The sequence below is a fragment of the Pollicipes pollicipes genome, unplaced genomic scaffold (genome assembly GCF_011947565.3).
Source record: "Pollicipes pollicipes isolate AB1234 unplaced genomic scaffold, Ppol_2.1 Scaffold_6686;HRSCAF=7923_pilon_pilon_pilon, whole genome shotgun sequence".
Classification (NCBI taxonomy): Eukaryota; Metazoa; Arthropoda; class Thecostraca; order Pollicipedomorpha; family Pollicipedidae; genus Pollicipes; species Pollicipes pollicipes.
Window position 1 is genome coordinate 8,223,125 of NW_023596921.1, and position 23,966 is coordinate 8,247,090.

At 52.7% G+C, this 23,966-nt stretch overlaps 1 protein-coding gene across 1 annotated transcript; it reads right to left on the bottom strand.

Moving 5' to 3' along the window:
- Window positions 1-378: 378 nt before the first annotated feature.
- Window positions 379-23,347, bottom strand: LOC119107630 (tRNA (adenine(58)-N(1))-methyltransferase catalytic subunit TRMT61A-like). The gene is given in 8 exon segments (XM_037231138.1): window positions 379-595; window positions 4,383-4,540; window positions 19,303-19,351; window positions 19,353-19,416; window positions 20,418-20,571; window positions 21,132-21,308; window positions 21,603-21,789; window positions 23,213-23,347. Coding segments are annotated over 8 exon segments (1,023 nt in total). The 5' UTR covers window positions 23,282-23,347; the 3' UTR covers window positions 379-430.
- Window positions 23,348-23,966: the final 619 nt, after the last annotated feature.

Here is a 23,966-nt window from a genome sequence, read left to right on the forward strand (position 1 = left end):
CTGCACGAGAGCCGATCACAACGGCTCCAGCCCAGAGTTTTCTTACTGAGGCGGTTAGTGAGCAACAGGGAGAGGCACAACCGAGCTTTCCACTTCGCTTGAGAGCAGCCCACCGAGCACTGTGGGCCGAGCCCGCCAAGGTATGCCTGATGGGTATGACATCCGTACGCCCAATGAGTATGGCACGTCATGGCATCCACGAAATTCGGGAAAATTCGGTTCACGAACGGAGTTATTTTGGTGCAAGAGTTCAGGTCAACCACGCTGCCCTCAAATGCAAGTTCTGACGCGCTCCTGTGAGATCGACTGAAGAGCACGCGAAGTCAGCATTCCGGCCAGGCCCACACAACGGAACCAGCTTCCTTCCCTACAGACAGGTACGAAGTCCATATGAATATATTGTAAAAGTCCGCCAGTAGCTGGACACCAGCTATGCCGTGCTGGCCAGGGCCGGCGGCAGAGAGGCGAACGTCAGGTAGCCCGTGTGTCCGGGCATGCAGGTCAGCGGTATGCCCGTCAGGACGTCACGTGGCTTCTGCTCAGTCGCCGCCTTCCGGCTCGGCTGGTCGGTGTCAGTAGTGGCATCTGGCGGCGGCTGTGGGAAAAGTCGGCTCCGTTACCACGGTAACAGGGCGACAACCACGCAGTGAAGAGCAGCCCGTACCGCTGACGATTCATGGGGTCTCGCCCAGCAGAAAATGTGCTTTGTTTAAGCTTCGTGGCCGCAAAGAGATATCCATGTCGCCTCCAAGTTTTTTATGACTTCCACTTTAAAGAACGAGAACCAAAAAATGTGTACTGCGTTGACTACGCAGCAGGTTGTGAAATATACCAGACTACATTCGGCAAAATTTTTCTCTGCACGGTGAAAAAAAACGCTGCGATTTGGCCGTGGCATGGATTTAACAGGGGGCGAGAAGACCTTAATAGGCACGCAAGGCATCGTCAGAAGCAGCGTTTCAGCGGAAAATGAAGCGCATCGGAGGCGATCTTCAGCCGGCAGGGAGTTTCTGGTGCTGGAAATTAATTTTTGAGCTCTTATTTTGTACTCATTCCGGAAAATATGAGCGTAAGTATTTTTCGTGGGTCTAAACTTTGCGACGGCAGTTTCAAATGCTCACGACACGTCTAGTACCTGTGACACGATATGAGCTGCTTAATATACGGCGTTCCAATTCGCTAGGGGACGTACCAAAAACCAGCTTTGATTGTTTTTACACGCTTGGAACGCATACTGCTCCAGTGCTGTCTCCAACAGGCACTTTAAAATAGAGAGCAAAAAGCAACGAAAACATCCGTACCAAGTATTCCGCACGCGTGTTTTTTACACAGGCATCCCAGGCAGGAAACTGGACATCTACAAGCTACGCGGCGATGTCGAGCAAATGTCAAGCCTTGGCCCAGTGCAGATCCTGAACCGGCTCTGTCAGGAAACGAGAACGATCTCCAGCGGCCATCCGTCAGATTACATAAGGATCTCCAGCAGCCATTCATCAAACGCGAGGTACATTCAAGTTGTTCGATCACGTTTTTCAGTTCATAACCGCAACCTACCAACCTGCTAATTGGAGTTGATACATCGGATGAGTATGAATGATTAAAATTTATGACAGGCGGTGGAATTTCTCCCACCGATAACGTTCACTGGACACAATGGCCACCCAAGCATATGGCTTGACAGGAATGCCTGGATCAGTGATCTGATAACTGTCATGTCCGAATCACAGATTACATAATGCAGCACTCTGACCAATATCACGACGACAAAGAGAAAAAACGACCACTTCATTTTTAGCAAAACGAGCTAAAACATTGCCTAGATATCCAGATACAGTGCATTCGGCCATATCCGCGCACATCCAGTGGATACTCGAGATCTACTGATCTTCATTGGCACTCGCTATTCGCCACTAGCAGGACGCCCCCTGTTGGTGTGCGTGTTTCCGGATATCTCTCATCACTGCCTGGCAACTGCACCGGACAACGGGGCCACAGCTCTGCTTCCTCGACGAGACCGCTACGCGCACACACACGCGCGTACGACCTTACACACTGGAGTCGCGCTAGGTAACCTCTTGCCGCCCATGCGTTCCATACCAAAAGCCTATTCACGATATGCGCGACCCGAGCAGTCCGTGGGAAACAACGTCGGAATTGGACCAGGGGGCGCACTGGACCAGCGTCACGCTCCGGTTTTGGGGACGCCACCAGTCCACAGTCCCTCGTCCCACCGGCAGGACCTCAACTTCCCTAGGGACAAGCTGGCCCCAGCACGACCCCTAGACCGGACATGTCATCGCACGTTAACAAGTTCTGAGATACGGAGCGCATTACACATGTTTATGAACAGGGTTGCATAATGCTAACGATGGGAGATCAAGAGTGACAACGTGCAGAGCTGCTATCTTGACAGTAATCATGCTACAAAGGTAACTGGCGAGATGATACGCTGATTCTGTTGAGAACAGTGAAATTTTGCACGCGATATGAGAAAGAAATGCCTTCAGCTCCTGGTTTTTCGGCATTGTGAATTCAAAGTTCTTGTTAAGCTAACGACCTTCAATAGACCAGAAGGTACAGGGTAAACGACGTTGTAGTGGCAAATAACCATTATAATGACGGTGCTCAGTATTGAGGTGCTCCCTATTGAGGATGAGCACAAGTGGCAAAATTTAGTAGCGTCAACATAATCCCTACTTGGCTCTAAAACGGCGTTTACCAGGCACATCCTGGTATCTTGAAGGTCGTTAACTCAACCTAAGAACTTTTAACTCATAAATCCTGAACGCACATGACAGAGCAACTGTGAGGTGCAAATATCGTCTATTGTATCGCTCACGTGAGACGGACGGACATCTCTCCATGAGACGGACAGTCATACGGGCATGTCGGGAAATGGAGGACAAATTCAATTCCAGGCATTCGATCCCCTACACGTGCTTATAAACTGGTTACCATAATCTCCCTGCGATCGACCATGTGCCATGAGTTTTGCATGCGTTTTCAAAGTGGGTGTAACTGCTATGGACATAACTGGCAGCGATTCACAAACTCGTCGATCTGCAGAGCGCATCTCGCATGTCTTTTGAAATTATTTGAGCAGAGCACGCAACCATTCGGTTGCTCAAATAGGCATAAATACAATTGCTGTAGAACGGCTACGTTTGTCGGCGTCCTCAAACAAAGGCGTGTGGCACACATTTTTATACCATTATGCACCGAAATGATGACGTCCAGGAAGATAGGCGCGGCTATGAATAGCCGGGAAATGTTCCGTTGGCATGATGTCATGTCTGAGGGCTATAGAACTGCAAGTGACGAGTATTTTGAAGCCGTCGGTTCGGTCACGCTTAAAATACCCGACCTAATTTACAACCAGCGCATGATTTAAACTAGCTCGAAGATTCCCCACATTTTCCAGACTGCAGGCGGCAGTCCTAACCCACCAGCTGACCTTGCCGTACGAGGCCGTACGGAGCTCTCAGTTCACCATGCCATCAGCACGACGAGCCCGCCAGCATGCTGACTTCCCTTCCGCCGTTCGTAAGGGCCAGCTTTCGGCACCAAGGCGGTGTCGACCAGCCGGAACACGGCCGTCCATGCAGCCTGGCACGGCCGAGCAGCGCCAGGCGGCTCGCGATGCGACAAGGCGGTGTTGACCAGCAGGAACACGGCCGTCCATACAGCCTGGCACGGCCGAGCGGCGCCAGGCGGCTTGTGATGCGACAAGGCGGTGTTGACCGGCAGGAACACGGCCGTCCATGCAGCCTGGCACGGCCGAGCGGCGCCAGGCGGCTCGCAATGAGACAAGGCGGTATTGACCGGCAGGAACACGGCCGTCCATACAGCCTGGCGCCGCTCGGCCGCGCCATGCGGTTTGCGATGCGACAAGGCGGTGTTGACCGGCAGGAACACGGCCGTCCATACAGCCTGGCGCCGCTCGGCCGCGCCAGGCGGCTTGCGATGCGACACCTGCTAATCCCCGTCCGATTGGCATCAGCCTGTCAGCTCGCTGTCACCGACGGAGACGGCTGGCTGGGCGACGACGGCTGAGGCGGGCACATTTCTTCGTCTGCCGCCCTCTATCTGTGTCTTAGCGCAGAACGGCCGTAATCCTCCCAGGTCGGTGACCAGAAAGCAGGTGGACATGCTGGCCGTTCCGCTGAGGGGCCGTCGGTTGCCAACCTAACCCGGTAGTGAAAAACGCGCTTTTTCTATAACCAGCCTCTCTCAAGGCTTGGTTTCCAGGACCGTGGTGTAACATGACACTTTCCCAAGATGCGATGTCAGATCCTGATACCGATATCCTGACTTGTCCAGACATCAGGGCGGATGGGTGCCGACGCGACAGGGGGACCGGACCGCCGCCGGCGGCTGCTCACCTGGCTGAGGTCGAACACGGTCATGGTCGACTTGCGGACCTGGAACTCGCGCTGCAGACACTCTAGTGTCTGCAGCTGGACGAAGCCAAGCCGCCGCAGACTCTCGCACGTCTTCTGCACCTGCTCTATGCACGGCGAGAAAGAACAGATGCGGCCACCTGCAGCGACAGACGGCGGCGGTCAGAGAGAACGCTAAGGAGGAGCGGCAGCGCGGGTCGAGAGGGAAAGACAGCAGAGGAGGCGGCACGGGTCCGGAGAGGTGAGCAGCGAGGGAGGTGGCACGCGTGGAGAGAGATGAACGGCAGAGGAGGCGGCCCGGATCGGGAGAGGTGGAGAGCAAAGGAGGTTTCCCGGGTTGAGAGAAGTGGACAGCAGAGGATGCGGCACAGGTCGAGAGAGATGGACAGCAGAGGAGGCGGCACGAGTCCGGAGAGGTGGGCAGCGAAAATGGTGCAACGGGTCGAGAGGGGTGAACAGCAGAGGAGGTGGCCCGGGTTGAGAGAAGTGACCAGCGGAGGAAGCGGCACAGGTCGAGAGAGATGGACAGCATAGAATGCGGTAAGGGTCGAGAGAAGTGGACAGCAGGGGAAGCGGCACGGTCGAGAAAAGTGGACAGTCAGCAGAGGAGGCGACACGGGTCGAGAGAAGTAGACAACAGAGGAGCAGGCACGGGTCAAGAGAAGTGGACAGCAGAGGAAGCGGCACGGATCGAGAGAAAGGGACAGCAGAGGAAGCAGCTCGAGTCGAGAAAGGTGGACATCGCAGGTGGACAGGTGGACACACCGTCACCTGTATGATGAATAAAGAGGAAAGAAAGGGGGTCCTCTATCTGGACGCACTCGTGACGGTAAAAAAGAGGACAACCGCGCAACGTTGGAAACAGAGCTCTTGATCAAGCCACCAACTCTGGTATAATTCCGCAATGCGAATCTGCGCATCCATTTTTTCACTAAGCACAGCATAATTCGCAACATGTTCCAAAGGGCTCTAAACAATTCACCAAGAAGTGAAAAAGGGCATACACAAAATATGGACTTTGCTGTTGGGTTATGGATATCCTTCATGACTCTAAGTGCAAGGAGTGTAAGGAGTAATATATATATATATATATATATATATATATAATCAAATCTAGAGCGCGTGGGGGACGGGTGGTACGAAACAGGAACATGCTCTGTCAAACGACAGATTTTTAAAACTACCTTACATACAACTGCTTTGGAAAGTCAGACATATCGTTAGAAAATCAAAATTGCGCGTACGCATAACTTGGAAGAACGACAACTATATGCTGGGATTTTCTGTCTTCAAGCCGAAGTGCTTGGGGGCAATAGATGCCATTTACGGAAGCCTGGGTTTCAAGAGCAAAGAAGTCTGGGTTTGCATGCAAAGAAACGTGGTTAACGAAATTAATGTAAACTGTGTGAAAAACATGGTAAGGACATAGTCTATGCCGGGGAGTCCATGCGCCTGGTTCGTTTAAGATATAATGAACACCTGGGAGACACTAAAACACGACAGAAACCACCCCTCTCGACACCATTTTTTTTTGGGGGGGGGGAGCAAAACACACATAGGCTGAAATCCAGGGAGGTACGGACCCTGTACCCCTTTTATAGCTTAAAGTCACCTACAGAGCACAGGACCATCCATACAGGAGAAACAGTGAATTCATCCTTATAAGAAGTCGCCGACCAGACTCTAACGTGCAGGGCTGATCACGGCCGCTGATACGGCCAACTATGTTAATGTGATTGGTGCCTCGATGTGTGATGCGTGCTACCTTAAAATTGTTTATGTGTATGAGCGATGCCTGACGTGTGATGCGCGATGCCTGTTTAAATGAAATCGTTTGCATGCACAAGTGATGCGTGATGCGTGATGCCTGTTCACTTGAAAACGCTTCCAGGTACAAATGTTGCATGGTGCCTGTTTTTTTGACTTCGTTCGCATGTACAGTATTTTTCGCGCATTTCAATTATTAGTTGGATATACACTGTACCGTGGAAACGGCTGACAACTGCCTCTTGTTTAATCCCCTGAACATTGCTGGATCTGTAAAACCTGTGAATCGCTGTTAGAAAACAACTTTAAAAACCCAGTGGAATCGACAAGCAATTATAAGTTAACTACCGATCGTCGTTCCGATGAAGGTATTTAGCCGAAATTTCAATCTATCTATCTATCCCTTCTGGTTATCGTACGATGCCCATTTCTTTCCGACTGCAGCCTCGGATTTGTTCAGCAACTAGGTGTGCTGAAAAAGCTGAGCTCACATCCGATGGGCACAGCACTGTATGACAGCTTGTCGCAGATATGCTCTTAAAGAGAGTGTCTCGCCGTTTTGGACTTTTCACACACATATCAGAAGCGCCTGATTTGGTCCGCGATACCAAATTTCTCGAAATCCTTCCAGCTCAGCATTACGAAATTAAGTGGACGTTCTGATGGAAGAAACGCCGCTGGGCTCCTTGTGTACCAATTTGATAGTGGTACCTGTCATCTGCTTCCCTTTGTCCACGGTGTGTTTTGTTATGTTCGCAATGCGCTATTTGTCCAAAAAGCTTGGGCAAAAAACATTATGATAGCTTGACACATTTCATGTAACGAAAGTATACACAAGCGTGATGTCATTAACACGCGAATTCAACGAGACGTCATGCTATGGCTTTTGTCTCTCGCCATGACGCTCAGCACAGTAACTGTTTTGCATGTACACTTTGGCTTTCGGGAACGTTGCTTACTTGTCCGCTAAGTTCGTTGCAATGCTGTGTTTGCAAAGCAAGTATGTCCTAGCGGCGTATCAGGTGGTCCAGTGACGCATAAGGCCAAATTTCCAACAATGTCGCTTCTCGCTGAATGGCTTAAACAGCCCCGTTGCAACCACAAGCGTTCTTTTCTGCTGACGTCAGTTGTACTCGCGGCTGGTAGAATAATTCTGAAACCACACTTGGGATATGCCAAGGGTCTGACTTTTGGTGTTTGCAAACATCCTTTTCTCTGTATCGTAAAGGCGTGGACGCTATGAGGAATACTGCACTTAAATGCTCTGCATGCGCCAAGACCGAGGTTCCAAAGGTTAAAACCTGGGGCTACAAAGGAAGAAAAAAGAGAAGTGATGCGACTGAGAAAAAGACACGTTGGCTGCTAATTTGTACTAGAAAATAGCTGCAATCAGTCTGCGCATCACATGTGACTCATGCAGCGGTGGCACTTCCCAGCGCTATTATTAGACATAACTGGTCCTGAGGTTCCACTAGATATGTTAGCACTGAACATGCCCCGGAGGTGGCGCACTCCCTTTAATCTGCTATCATTAGAGGAATGAGTCGACGACAGCAGAACTTTTGCCACGTCTCGACACATCCTAAAAACTGTCTGAGTTTTACAAAAGAACCAGATCATTATCTAAAAAGGCAAGGCCAGTTCCTGGCGGACACTGTTGTGCCGCGAGTGGACAGGTTAAGCAGCCGGAAACACTATAAACAAACACTCAACGCTGACCTCAAGAAATAAACTTGTGCCCACGCATTCTGCCGTGCCTCTAAGCAACTCTTCAACACGCGCCGCCGCATGCGCGCCGTCAGGCCGCCAGCAGCTCCTCCGCACCCAGAACCATCAACCACATCACGGTCCGTTCAGTCTTGAGAATTGTAAAAAGTCGACTACGACCAGATCGTGCGAGTAGGGGGCGATCTTTTTTTATAGCACGTCTCTCCAGGTAAGCGGTAGCCTACGGTGCAGCATGCGACATTGTTTTTCCTGAGGCAGACCTGGCGCTCCGCCCCGCTGACTGCCATGTGTGTTGGTGCGGCACAGGTGCCGCGTGGGGTATTTCGCAGGGACGTGATGCTGCAAGAGGGATTGATGTGCCATGTCAATGGGGCTTTACGACGCACTTAGCTACTGAGGCTATATGGCGTCGCCTGCCTCTCACCCTGGCAGGAAGAGCGGGCACCGCGGGGAATCGAACCCCGTACCTCTGGTTTCGCAGACGTGTAGTGGCTATCGCAGACGCGTCAACCACTACACTACCGGCACCCCAAGAGGGACTGATGTGTGACCTTTCCGCAGACAGCTTGCGCGCGGACATAGGATATGGGGGGGGGGGGACGGTCTAACCTATATCCCAAACCCAGGTTGCCGCCGGATTTTGGCTGCCTTATGTTGACATATTGGACATGCAGGTAAATAATTCGTTCATTTTTACGTACGTGATGTACGTACGTTACGTACGTACGTCGTTACGTGCGTCATTTCATACGTCATGTGTATGTTCAAGAGAAAAGGCTGCAGAGGAGCTCCCCGCGTACTCGCTCTCGCTCTCGCTCTCGCTCTCACTCTCACTCTCACTCTACTCATCCACGCGGTCTCCGACAATGGCAGCCAGAGCCGAATGGCGATTTTCTATGGTAGCGTTTCCCACCAGCTAGGCCGCCGGCTACGTGGGCGCGAGTAAAGGGTTCGGCACGCGACCTGCCGTTGACGACCATTTCAAGCACGCCTACCGATAAAACCATCAACGGACTGTTCGCAGTGATGTCGCATCGTGTTCATGAGCCATTCTCAGAAATTAATGGACTTGAATAGGCCACTTGGGCAAGAAAAAGGGCGCTGATCACTTCACGTTCATTTTTATCTACCTTTTCTGTCTTCGTCTCATTATAATATCCTCCGACGCGCACTGTTACGGAGAACACGTCAGCGTAAAAATCAACACAGCACCCCATAAATGGTGACCAAACTGAGCAGTTACTTCACAAAGGTAGCGAGCAATCATGCTTCCCATGACAGGTTAAAAAGTGCGACAAAGGACTATCACCCGATGTGCAGTGAGATAACGATGTGGATTAACGCTGCAAAAATGACCCTACAACCAAGATCTGCAATGTCTAACAATGGACACTGCATCCGGATCTTACGGATCATTCAGTGTGAACTTCAGTTTGGAGCCAATTGCCACACACAAGGGCGCCAAAACATGGGCTTCACGTGTATTTATCGCGCCAGTGAACAACACAATCGCCCATTATTTTAAGTCGAAAGGGTCTAAGCCATTCGTAGTAGGATCAAGGCATGCTACAGGTCCCAGAACCGAGATCTTAATTGAGACTGGAGCGCTGTCAGGACGGGATTACACCATGTCGAACGGCGAGAATGGTGGGTCCAATGTAGTGATGACATACGGAGAACACCCAAGAGAACACAGACAACACCTTGAAGTCAAGGCGACTCGATGGACACAACACAGGCCAGTGTCCGTCTGCCGGACCTGCGTGCCGCCAGTGCAGCAGGCGGATCCGCTGTGTTCACTGTGTTCTGGTCACGTCTGAGACCGCAGACAGTGCTCCTGTTGAGTCATGTCAGATCCTAAACCGCGGTCATACATAGACTTAAAGTATCTAGTCGTCATTGAGACTCCTGGACGACTCCAAAACTGAAGAGCAAAGTCTACGACTGGGGAAACGGCGCCTCTCCCGACTATTGCCAGGACGTAGACCAACGCGTGATGTAGTTCACCTTCTATCTTGCCAAACGATGTCACCTGATTTTCACAATTTACGTGGTTATTCGTACGTCTGTGACATAACCGTCCTTCACGTCAATACAAGTAATCATGGGCACGCTTAGGTACGCAGATGCGGCGCAAAGCACTCAGCTGTCACGTGGCCGACAATAACCTGGTCTCCAACTAGCCCAGAATAATGGCCATGCATGCCAGTCACGTCAACACCACAGCTAAAGGTATCGTGCGTCCATTTACACCCTCTTCAAGGTTCATTTGGCACGAGCGCCACACAGTCTGAATACGGCTGGCATGCGCTGCCACCCATGCCAACCATTTGGGCACATTGTGTGAGCTTTCGTGTGGTACATCGAGGCCTGTTGCGTGATTTGACCTCGTGTGAACCTAGCCTCACATGGCCCTTCCGCCACGGGGATCGGAGGAAGCCGCAGGCTCCAGCCAGGTACGACATCCACTGCGACATTAAAATTGCTGCCAGCCGTAGATAGCTAACTTTATTGTGTAGCCACCCGACACGTTAAGAACCGCTAAAAAGGCGGACCGCAGCGGACAGCACAGAACACGGTGCACGGTGCAGCCGAGCGGCCACTATTTTCATGTCATTGTGCATACATTTTCGATCCACTGCTGCCGCGGTGGTCACATACGTGAACCTGGCCTTTCACATACGTGAACCTGACCTTTCACATACGTTCTTCAGGGCATCTGTGCCAAAACGGCTGCAAATCCGTCTTCCTAGCGATGCGCCGCTCCCAGCGAAGCGCTTCGGGGGGGGGGAGGGGGGGGGGGGGGGCGTGTCCCCGGCTAACCACAGGGGTGCCGAGTGAGGGACCCCAGTCACGCCAGCGCAGGTTGAGCGGCCGCGACGGCCGGCAGCGCCCTCAAGTCTATCAAACGTACCGACACGACCGTGGAGAGGCATGAGCTGGCCCGCGGAACGTGCATCCGTGTCTGATGACGCGCGGCCGTTCCCGCAATACGTGATTCACTGCAGCCAATCTGGCTGCACTGAGACCGCGTTTGAAACAATGCAAGGCACGTCACAGACGCTCAGGCGATTTTTATGGTTTTCTATTCGTTTTGTATTCGTTTTTGTATCGACCCTCAGCCATAGTTCCATACACTTGGGGACAAGATGGTCCGGTGGCTAGGACCTTGGGGTGTCCCGTGGGGGGCCCGAATTTGAATCCTTGTTGCTCCTTGGTTTAATGATCAGCAAGCCTTACTCCTCCAGCTCACACGCCCCTTACATGGCTAACGAATGATACGTGTGCCACTTGTAGGGTGGAGACGGCAGTATATTTTTTTTTCAGAGCTTTCAGGTCAGAGTTTGACTGCACGCGGAAGAATCCACGCGGTTAAAGCATTTATTTGGTAGGCTTTTGGGCTAAACTGATTTTGTCATAGCTCGCACCGAAGCTTACAATATCCTTTTCCGATAGAAACGCACAGCTAAAGGCGCCTACCTCCTGCATACACTTAGCTGCTTCCGCTTTGATCGATAAACTAAGCCACGTCGGCTCACAGCAATGCCAAAGCCTCATCGCCATGCACGCGCTGGATTCGTTGGATCATTCGCACTGGTTGGGTATGCACATGATCACAGCCGCACCGAACTTAAAATACCTGAAATAGTTATAAAAAAACACGTGTGTCATTAAGGCTCCACGACGCACCCAGCTGCTGAGGCTATACAGCGTCGCCTGCCTCTCAACCTGGCAGGAAGGGCGGGCACCGAGGGGAATCGATCCTCGTATCTCTGGTTTCCCAGACGCGCAGCATTTAACGCAGATCCGTTAGCTATCACACCACCAGCGCCACTAAAACATGCAATGGTTGCATGTTTACATGCTTAGAACACTTGTTATCCCAGTTACAGCTCCGAACAGTATTTGCTAAAAATGCATAACTGTTTACCGTATGCTTTCGATAAACCAGATGAAAATTTTAGCGTCATATACAGGGAAAAGTATGCACGATGGTACGCGCTAGTTCCGGTACAGTTATAAGTACATCTATCGACGGGATTCTCGCGATAGCCTCCAAAGGGGGCTCCTTCCCTCGAGCGCCGGCTAAAACATCATGAACTGAACGTGCGCCATGACGGTGGCCGCGTGGAACGTCGAGCACCAATATACCCCTGAGTAGGAGCACGGCGGCGAAGCCGGGTGAGCAGCGCACGGACGAAGCGAGCTCTCCTTTCCCCCAAAAAGGGCGAAAGGAAGTTAAGCACGTATACTCTGGATAATTTCAAACAGCCATGCAGCACGATAAGTCATGAGAGACAAAAGTGAATTACCAAAAGCAAGTTCTTTAACAAGATGATGATGATGATGATTTGGGCTTTGGGGCGCATCGACTACGTTGGTCATATGGCGCCCATAACCTACTTTTTATCTAACAGTTGCCTGAAAAAGTGGGGAGATAAGGTTACGTTTGATATATGGCATGGAATTGTATGTCTTCAAGATAACTAAAAATGTGACCGTCAGGTACTGAGCTGGTGTCGTCTCCCAACATACCACAGAGCGTTTGACGCAAGGACCCAGATCCATAATGGCGCATACGCTCCGAGGCGAGGTGGGCACAATCTATCAAGACATGTCGTACGGTGTAACGATCCCCGCAGCGAGGACACCGCGGTTGGCCTTCCCCGCACAACAGGTATCGGTGCGTTGCGTATGTGTGTCCCATTCTCAGGCGGCATAGTGTCACTTCCACCCGCCTCACATTATTCTTTGACAAGAGCTTTCGTGAGCAACGCGCCCTTGGTCGAAGATCTGTTATCACCGCGATAGCTGCGATGCACATTTATTGTATAACCCATACAGTGGGACCTATGTGACCTTCCAGAAACACAGTACTCGGCCCAAGCCCCAGGTCACCTTTGCTGAGAGCTGTACGCTGGGCGTCTTCGGTGATCAGCTCTATCAAACACAGCTGTTGGGTGATAAAACCTGGATATAATGTATTCGATAACCGGGTCTAGTCGTCTACAGTTCATCAGTGGTGAGTTCACATGAGCCGCCATGCAGCGATATACCGGAGCACATATCCAGTAATCGGCACGTGACTTCATCTGCGACTGTTGGGTAGTTCGCAGGTGACTTCATCTGTAACTGTTGGGTAGTCGGCACGTGACTTTATCTGCAGCTGTTACGTGACCAGCGTTCATATCTCCGCTTTTCAGTGATCAGCAGGTATCCACAACCGCAACTGCTTAGTGATTGACAAACACCTACAGCTCGAGGTCTTACATGACGAGCACCTACACCTCCAGCGTCGGGGCCTTCCCTATGCGCAGGGGCCATACGGAGTGTCGAGGGTGTGAGACCCGGCATACCAAGAGGCGGCGCCGTTCCCTGAGCGCCTCACGCCACGCCTCAGTTCCAGGTGCAGGGGGCGCTGGCAGCACGTGGACACCCGTGGGAGGCGCGCCTGGCCGGCAGTCACCGTGTGGCTAATCAAGGCGGAGGCATCACGACGTCAACGCCGTCTCCGAGCGTAGAAATCGCGCCTCTACGCCGGTATCTTTACCCGGAATTCCCAACCTGCCCAGAGGGGGGGGGGGGGGGGGAGTCGAGCCAAACCGCGAGCGCGTGCGAGTAGAGCCCAGCCGCGAGCTGGCACAGGAGCTGACCCCGAGTCGGCGGCGGCGGTCGACACCGGCCGCGCGATGCCCGGCGACCGACTTTCCCGCCGGCCTTTCCCAGCCGCGTCGCGGCAGGGGCGCATGGAGGGCTGACGCGCCAGCAGCGCCGGCAGCGCGGCTACGGCCGACGCCGAGAAAGGGACGGAGCGGAAAGGGGAGACTGGGCAAAAGAGCGGAGAGGGGAGGGAGCAATGAAGAAGCCTTCTGCCACATGAGTATAAGCCAAGTGGCGATAGCTGGCGGCAGACGCCCTCAGCTGGAGCGAATTACGACACTAGGTTAGGGGGGGGGGGGAGGCGGTCTGCAAACCGCAGACCACCTGTTTGGTACTTCGGCTCCGGCTAGCAGCCGTGAAGCCAAACACTAGCCCTGCTGGCGCCCAGAAGAGTGCTTTAGCTGGGGATCTAGCACGGTGGCGGGCGAGAAACTCCGGACCATCTCCGCCCTGCCACCGCATGGAGTGGCAAAGCGTCTACCAGATATTGTCAATCACTGCTGCTCCCGCTGTGCCGCGGCGCAGTCCCGGTCGGTCGACCGAGTGGACCGACCGAGTGGACCGAGCCTGCATGCGGAACGCCCTGGTCACCAGCCTTCGATCTCAACGTGGCCATGTCCACGACCGCGGCACCGCACCAGTGCGTGTAACAGTTCTCGTTAGCGACCAAGCCACCCCGGTTCCAAAGAGCCGAGCTACGTCTGCACCGGCTTCAGTATATACGCGACCAATTGCGCGGAATCGCCACCTCAGGTCGCGGATGCGGGCGGAAAGGGAGCGCGCGACCCACCTCCCGGCAGTGTCCAGCACCTAACCCAGTGGCCCGCCTCCCGGCAGTGTCAAACCTGACCCGATGACCCGTCTCCCGACAGTGTCCAGCACCTGACCCGATGGCCCGCCTCCCGGCAGTGTCAAACCTGACCCGATGACCCGCCTCCCGGCAGTGTCCAGCACCTGACCCGATGGTCCGCCTCCCGGCAGTGTCCAGTACCTGACGCGATGACCCGCCTCTCGGCAGTGTCCAACACCAGACCCGATGACCCGCCTCCCGGCAGTGTCCAGCATCTGACCCGATGACCCGCCTCCCGGTAGTGTCCAGCACCTGACGCGATGACCCGCCTCTCGGCAGTGTCCAGCACCTGACGCGATGACCTGCATCCCGGCAGTGTCCAGCACCTGACCCGATGGCCCGCCTCTCGGTAGTGTCCAGCACCTGACGCGATGACCCGCCTCCCGGCAGTGTCCAGCATCTGACCCGCGGGCCCGACTACAGCAGCCTCCGCCGCAGACCGGACTGGGGTGCCCCGCCGACGGGCCGGACTCGGACACCCTCCACCGACGGGCCGGACTCGGGCACCCTCAATCAACGGGCCGGACTCGGGCATCCCCCCCCCCCCCTCCCAATGACGGGCCGGATTCGGGCACCCTCCATTGACGGGCCGGACTCGGGCGACCCCCGAGCGCGACGGACGTGTGACGGTTCCCAGGCGGCCGGGGCCGGCTGCAGTTCCCGTCCGGGGTCTCCGGGAGGGCGGGCCACCGGTGGATGTCGGCCGACCGGCCCACCGGCGGTCCACCTGGCGGCCCTGCCGGCAACGGCCGGACCCGGGCCTCCCATTCTCACACACCCGAACGCTCACAGGAGTTTTACAGCCAGCGGCGGGCCTGATTGTGTGCGATAAATTCGGGAGGAATTTTTATTGTTCAAATGACAAGGATCCGACCGCACATAGAGCTCATCATAATCGGACCGGGTGCAATGATTTAGGACTTCACACGGTCATCGGCAACGTATAATCTGTGGGTCATAAGCGACGGGGTAATTAAACGGAAATTAAAACGGCGTGTTCCCGCAGCCTCAACGTTACAAAGGAAACCACCGCAGCAACAATGAGCTGGCTATTTACAGCGGCGTCAACACATAACATGCATACGAAACATCCGACAGGGCATGGGACCCAGCATGACAAGGTGACGATGTGGGCCAGGATGCTGCCTGCCGCCTGCCGCGCCGCGCGGCAGTCCACCCGAGCCCGCTGACGGGGCCTGACACCCCGCGGGAACCCCACCTCGATTCCGACCGGCCCTGAGCGGCTGACCGGCGGGCCGGCGCCCCGCTGTCGGACTGACCGGCGACGACGCCGGGGCCCGGGGCCCGGGGCCAGGCCCGCGACGGCGCCGCCGCCGGCGGTCGGTCAGCCGGGCGCCGCGGCTCAGGCCGGGTCTGCTGCAGCAGGGCGGCCGAGAGCGAGGGCGTCACGGCACCATTTTCATTCACCAGCTTAACAAGTCATGAGTTCAACGTGGGGAAAACAAGTCACATTTGTGGTCAGTGATTGTGATCGCCCTTGCAAACACAGCGTCGCCCAACGCCTTGGACAAACCATCAGGCGACCCGACGATCGTCCACCACGCCAACAACACCAGCAAAACACCGCCTCGGTGTTTTGCTGGTGTTGCTGTTTTTTCAACCAGCAGAACATCGCCGAAACACACGCTAGTAACCAAGACGAACTCGCTCTACCCACTCGACCGTCAGCGGGCGCTGAGACCGTCGCCGCTGAGGGCGGGACGCATCGCTCCCGCCGGGGACACCGGTGTGTCGCGGCCGCTCGTGACGCGCCTGTTTCGGCTGGCGGCGCCGGTTGCAGCGCATCTGCGCGCGCCGCTGTCCGGCCGGTCGCCGGACAGCCGCGTCACGGCCGCCGGCGCGCCGGCCGCCGCGTGACCCGCGCGCCGTCGCCGCGCGCGCCGATCGGCCCCACCGGCGAAAGCCGCGCCGCGCACGACGCCGTCGCCGCCGCTTGCTTCACGGGCGGCGTTTGGCGCAAGCGCGGCGAAACGTGGGGCAACGGACGCACCGCGGTCGCCGGCGCGGCTGCGTCGGAGCGCAGGACGGTCGGCCGCCGATGCCAGGCGGCGACGACCAGACCCGGGCCGCTGATGGGGAATGCGTTCCGCGGTGAAATGGGTCACGCACGGATGGTGGCCGGCGCAGTGATCGGTGACATCGACCGGGAGGGTGTGAACGGGCCCTGAGACTCGGGGACTTCCCTGGATGGGGCAGCGTCGTCTGACCACTGATCAGTGATATAAGCCAGGAGTGTGAACGGGCCCTGATACTCGGGGACTTCCCTGGATGGGGCAGCGTTGTCTCATCACTGATCAGTGATATAAGCCGGGAGGGTGTGAACAGACGCCCGCAGGCCACCTCACACCCGTCACTTTTCGTTGCGTGATATTGCAATGCTGTGAGCGGAACAAAACTGAAAAGTAAGGGAGCAACACAAACTGTTGACCAATAACGAAAAGCGGAAGGTAAAAAATTTCGATAATGATGGCCCGATGATAATGATGATCATGATAATAATGGCAACATCATGATGATGATCGTGATGGCTTAATGATTATGATGTCATGACAACTGCGGCATGATGGTGATTATATCATGATGATGATAAGATGATGGAGATTGTGATGATGATGCCATGATAATGGCGATGATGATGATGTCATGATGTCATTATGCTGCCACCCGTCACACACGTACTCCGCAGTGTGGGCACGTTTGGAAACCTCATTGATTCTAACGCTATGCTACTTTTTAGTTTCGTTCAGCCTCGTATCGCATCGCATTGCATCGCAATGCGATGCGGCGTAGCGCAGCGCAACGTTAAGTGACCAGTGCGGGTGGTCTTGAGACGCGGGGCGGCTCAGAACTTCTGGACGGGCCACCGCGGCTTCGGCAAGCGACACAGCCGGCAATGGCTGCGGTAACAGACGCGAGGCGGCTCTAAACTTCTGGACGGGCTACCGCGGCTTCGGTCGGCGACACAGCCGGCGATGGCTGCGGCAACAGACGCGGGGGCGGCTCCGAACTTCTGGACGGGCTACCGCGGCTTCGGTCGGCGACACAGCCGGTGATGGCTGTGGCAACAGACGCGGGGGCGGCTCCGAACTTCTGGACGGGCTACTGCGGCTTCGGCCAGCGACACAGCCGGCAATGGCGGCGGCAACAGACAGCTAAATGGGCAGAGGCCATATTTCCGTGGGGACCTCGAATGACAGGACAGTCTTGCACGCATAAAAACTGCTTTCATGGACGGTGCGGACAAGATTATTGGGAAATAACGTAAAGCACGGGTGCTTTGCTTTGTATGACGTGTGTTTTACAACAAAGCAGATGACAACCCGGGCCCACCACTCGATCAATGAAAAGATATGCTTCAAAGTTGGAGGCCATGCGAAAAACTGCGAAACTGTGATAACCTATTCGTCGCGAAGTTATAGCATATACTAGACACACAGACGAAAACATATCGCCACAGGGGTTTACGAGATGCCATCTGACGGGAAGTTTAGAGGACATGTTTTTACGCGCGTAAGCATGTAACTGCACAAATAAAACACTTTGACATGTAAATGTCATCGTGATTTTATTTGGTCTCTTCATTCGCGTTGACAGTAGTCGATTCACTTCCTAAACTCACGCGAAACGCAGTCATCCAAGGGCAATAAATCCGACCCTAAGCGATTGGAAGAGCTTCGTATCGTCACGGAATTCAAAATGAAATGGCTTTAAGGCTGCTTATAAATAACATGTGATAAAGCGGTCGGTCTGGAACTTTTCCACGCGCATTACGTAACTGCTGACGCTGCTGTTGAGGCGTCGCATCCGTTTGTGGTCAGACTGACACGGGGTAGCGGATCCGTGGCACGGCGGAGCGCGCCTCCAGGCAGGGGCTGGCCAGCTCCCTGGCGTAGCTGGTGATGGCGAATCCACACAGCTCGCACACGTGCTAGATTTACTGAATCGTTTAAGCGATGTCACACACGTTCAGTAATCAAGGTCAGGAAGTGCTTCCAAGGGTCGATGTTGGGGAGTGTTGGTAAGAAATGACAGCAATTGACAAACACAATAATCAGAAAGCAAATTATCGGAATGTGCAAAAAGGTTTATTGCTTACAAATAGCGCGTCATTGATCATAGCACTATACCCTTAGATCTGTATTTTAGCTTGTTACTTACATAGGTTAAGTCGCATGACTCCACTACTCCAGTGGCGACACGTCATGCACCCATAACCAGACTAAACCGCGTAGGAGGCGATTGTTTTAGGATTTAAGCCATAAGTTAATGGCATTAGTTAACTCCATCGCACAGTGCGGAAAATAACTCCTATAAATACATATCCTGTAGGTAATAACTATAAATAGTAATGATGGTAATGTAAGACACTTGAAAAAGCTTTTACAGATGAAACACAACATGCAATAGTAATCTATCAACTAACACGAATAATTGCAAAAAATGCAATGAAATGACTTTGTCATGTCATAAGTTACGGACGCTTATGATATAATCCTAACATGTTTTGGGAATCACTAGAAGTACACAATATGATGCGGAAAATGCTTCCCGTAAACCAACAAAGGACACGTTTTCCACATTTCTGGCGCGCAGACCTCTGAGAAAGAGGCCATCGCTTGACGTCCTAACATAGCACAAAGCTATGTCTCCGGGGTGTACCGGGGAGGTGAGACCCTGCGGTGAGGTATGTGATTACCGACTATGGTAACCAGCCGTTCGCGGGGGGTGATCGTTTGAGGTCGCGGCACGCGCGGTCACCGGTTACGGCGCCTAATCGCCTGAGGGCCGTGTGTGGGTGTGGTCGCTGACCCCCGCACCTGGCCGGCTCGGGGTGGGGCGTGTGTGCTGTGCCATCGCCGCTGGCGGCCACGGTACCTGATCGTTTGATGGCGCGGACGGCGAACGGCACGGCGTCCCAGGGTCCGCGGCAGGTCCAGGAACACGGCGTCGGCCACATCCTCCAGACCAAACCCCTCTCCGCACACGTCCCTGCGGGGGGGGGGGGGGTTCGCCGTCAGACGCCCAAACACAAGGGCCACAGTGGAGGCGCTTCTGGCCACACAGTCCCCATGTACAAACGGAGACGCGTGTTATTCTGATGTCGTCATAGCTCAACTAGCTAGTGGATGAGACATGTGGACCCGCCCTAACGAACAGACTGTGCCCGGGAGGCACCCAGATGACGGTTCCGAAGCGACCTCTGGGCAGCAACTGCCGAATCATCAGCATTCTGTAGCGGACAGGCTTGTCTGATTTGGACCTGTCCGCGGCTCTGCTAGCGTTTATACCACAGCAAAATACAAGTCTGGCCATGGGACTGCGGAGAACAGATCAGATAAGGGGAAAAGCCGGCCTTTCAGGCTCGGTCCCACTTCACGTCGGGGGTATGTGCGGAAGGGATTCGTCAGCAGTGCTGGAGTGCCGCTAGGGCCCCCCATTCCTTCCCCGCAAGCCCGCCGTCCTCCTCTCTACATGAAGACTTCATCTAACGACCAGATGAGCCTGATAATTCATCCTCGCTTCACCACGGTCCTCTTTCGTGACAAGGCTAGTCCGGTTTTCGGAGCATCTTTTTACGACATAAATAATCCTGACGCTATGTTAATATCTGCAATAGCACTTCACTTTTCACTCACACTTGACCTAATGCAGGAGAGAAAAACTTCAACCACACAAATGCACATATCCTTCCCATTCTGCGACCGTAAGTCAGTAACGATGAGGCCGCCCGCCACGAACATCGGCCTCGTTGTAACGTGACGTTAACCAACCCTTGTGTTCGGCCGCGAAGTGATTAAATCACTTGCGTTGGGCCGTGCCGTCATAGTTCAACTTTGACCATGACGTCACACAGGCAGCCACATTCGGTCGTGAGCTGGGATGCCGCGACGGTCATCTGTGTTTGGTCGTGACGTCACGCATTCAACTCTGACCATGACGTCACAAAGGCAGCCATCTTTGGTCGTGAGCTGCGATGCCGCAAGAGTCACCTGTGTTTGGCCGTGACGTAGTCGGCAACGCCGTGTGCGCGGAACTCCTCGCCGGCCAGCTGGCTGCGCTGCTCGTGGAAGTCGAACGTGTGCAGGTGGCCAGAGGGCGCTATGGTGCGCAGGATGGCGTGCGAGAGGGAGCCACTGCCAGTACCTGAAGCACGTGCGGCGGTCGTAAAGCACACGGCGTGCCAACCGACATCCGGTGAAATCCGTGGACTTAGAGGTCCTTCTTACGCAAGCGCTTCGTGTCTTACCTTTACCTTACCTGTCGCCTCACCACACCTCAACAATGCACAAATTCTAAGTAGCATTGGGGATGGTAGCACACAGACGATGATTGCGTCTTTGAAAAGTTCCAGCCCAACAGAAATTACACCAAGCCTGACCTGCCCATTACCTGTCCAAGTCAGTCAGTAGGCTGAACTCCCCCGCAGACCACACCACCCGGCCTCGCTCCAGACCCTAGCTCCAACTGAGTCAGCTGGCTCACCTGCCTCAAAGACTACACTGCCTGGCCCCAGAGCACATGTCAGACTCCAGTTCCAACTAAATCAGCTGGCTCACCTGCCTCACAGACCACATTACCCGGCCTAGACGAAACCCTAGACCCCAGCTCCAACTGAGTGAGCTGGCTCACCTGCCTCACAGACTACACTACCTGGCCCCAGACCACACTCCAGACCCCAGCTCCACCTGAGTCAGCTGGCTCACCTGCCTCGCAGACCACACTACCCGGCCTCAGCTCCAGCTGAGTCAGCACCATGCTGATGTCGGGCGTGTAGAGGATCTGCGTGCGGTGCGGCAGCGTCAGAGTCCACAGCTCGGGCGTCGGGTGCAGCGCGAACGCCCAGCCGCGCGACATCTGCACTTGCGAGCCGTACTTCAGACCTGCCCCACGCAGATGGCAGCACAAACGTCACGCCAGGTGGCAGCAGCACCGAGTGGACAATGGCGCCAAACCGGCTTCGCTACAGCGAAACGTACGAATCGATCAAGGAAAGTGTGAAGAGAGTTGAGTTGGTCAAACAGACTTATCCGCACAAAAAACAACTTAAAGGAACTGTGGCGTAACAACGTGGTGCCAAGTAATCGGATCCCGGCGTCACTACCACATTGAGCCTGGTTTGAGAAGTAACTTTATTTTTACCCGCAGGACATTGGCGTGTTAAAACGACTGCTTACCAACAAGATCCTTCACCTTCAAGGCACCATAAACAGTTTGGAATATGTTTGGAACCATGTTGCCTTTTTTGTTCTTGACTTCATCTGAGACATTAATGGCATGGATGTTCTTGATGTTCAGGTACAGAATCACAGTGTCTCCTAGCTCCACATATGTCTTGTATTCTTTGAAACTCATTTTGCTCCGCTGAAAAACAATGGATATTACAGCACACCATTTGATTTCATACCTATCATAAACATGATACAATACAATCACATAAATTCACGAAGTTCAAGAAGTTAGAAACAACTATACTTCTAGTGGTTGATGAATTTTAACCTAGCATTTACAATCAGTGAGATTCAATTCATTTATGTGAAATGCAATCATGGCAAATGCTGACCCTATTTCAACATCACTTCACACATTTCTGGCATGCATTTAAGGGGGTGAGGAAGAAGTGGCACAACCTGAATAATACAATTTGACAAATATCAGAGTGATATTCATAAAACTTGATGTTCCCAGTGAAGGTCATGAAGCATCTACATAATATGTAATGCCCAAATCTGAAATAACCACCAATTGCCATGACAGCATGTTAAGTGTGCAAACATCTTTTCAGCTATCATGTATATTTCTAGCTGTAATTTTGAACTTCTCCATATGCTTTTGTCTGTTTTATGCATGTTCATAATTACTGACATTGCATTGATACATACTCAAATACATCTGAAGGAACACAAACAATATAGAGCTTACAATCAATGTAAGGTGAGAACTATCATAGTTTCAAGCATTACATATACAAACTTGGTCATGGCTTCGGCATTCCAGATGATATATTTCATGCTAAAAGTCTCTTCAATCCTCATCTTGCTGCACAAAGTTTGTTGCTTTTACATGAACTACCTGCCATAATCAGGTTAGAAGCACCCTGTTGTAGTGCATCAATTTGCTTCATCCCTTTTTTAATAGAAAATGCTGTACATAGGTGTCATCCAATGCTAAGCACAGCTCTGCCACCCAAAAAGGCCTAAGCACCACTAGGTAGCATGGCACTCTGGCCTCCTTGCCTTTGGACAGCAGAGCTGCCCAGGATGCAAAAAAGTATATGCTGGCCTGAAGCAACAGACTTTCACCTAAGGTCCCAAGCTGTTATGTCTATGCAGTATGGAATATACAGTTTTCAAAGTTAACTTTTGATGTGTAACACATTAACCTTTTACTAAAAAAACAGAGCAGCTGTGACTTGATTTCAAAATTATGCCCCCAATGTACAAAAATGTGTCAAGCATACATTCCACACATTTTGCCTTATAGTGTTAGCTGAATTATTGGACATCATATCCAGGCCAAAACAGAAAGACAAAGAGGAGAAGTGCTCATGTTCTTTAGCTATAGAGCATCTGTCTGCCTGCATTGGAGTACAAGATTGTCTGCTGTAGGCAGGGTCTGAACCGAACTTTCACTTCCTCCCAATGAACACAACAGATGTGCACATATAAATACACATGCTTACATTTACCAAGAATCTTTCATGCAAGACCACGTGTTAAGCTTTTATAGACAAGACAATGATATGCCAAATAAAAATTCCAAAAACAGTAAGGAGTGTCACACTCACATGTTTTGCAGTTCCCTGCCACAAGCATAGAATATGAAATGCTAGTTGCAAAATTTCACCAGCAAACATAAGCTGATCATCAGGAGTTGCTCCAGAAAAGGCTGATGACAGTCCTGGAGAAAAAAGGTAAAGTTAAAAAGATTTGATCAGTTTTTTTAATCTTGTGATTTTGCCTGATTTTACACATGCCTGCAGGCCATCACATACAAACAAAACCTTTACACCAAATTCATCCAGCTACATTCATTGCTTTTATATGTTTTCACACATTTCACATTCATTGTTTTCTATCCATTGGTTTCATATATTCTGTGTTTTGGGAACATTTTATATTTTGGACAAATGTCAAATTTTGCTTCATTACACCTCTTATTCTCCTGTAAGATCCAGACTTTAGAGGATAGCATGGCAGATTATGCTCACAAATTACCTTAGCAACGTCATATCTTCTGAACATATTAGCTATATCCACTGACACCCATACAATCATGAACCACAGTCAGAGCACTCAGATTTACTTCATGTTTACAATAAAATTATAGCTGGAGTGTTGCTGCTACGCAGGACATGTTCAGCGTGACGTGTATTTGTTAGTCCAGCCGGTAAGCTACATCGGGCGGCACACACCACATGAACAATGTCGCACCACGATGCTATGAATAACGCTAGGTAGACAGTTTAACACTCAGCTGTATGAGTTCTTAAAAATTTGACATGTCCGAGAAGTGAATGTGCCGACCTTCACACCTTCATA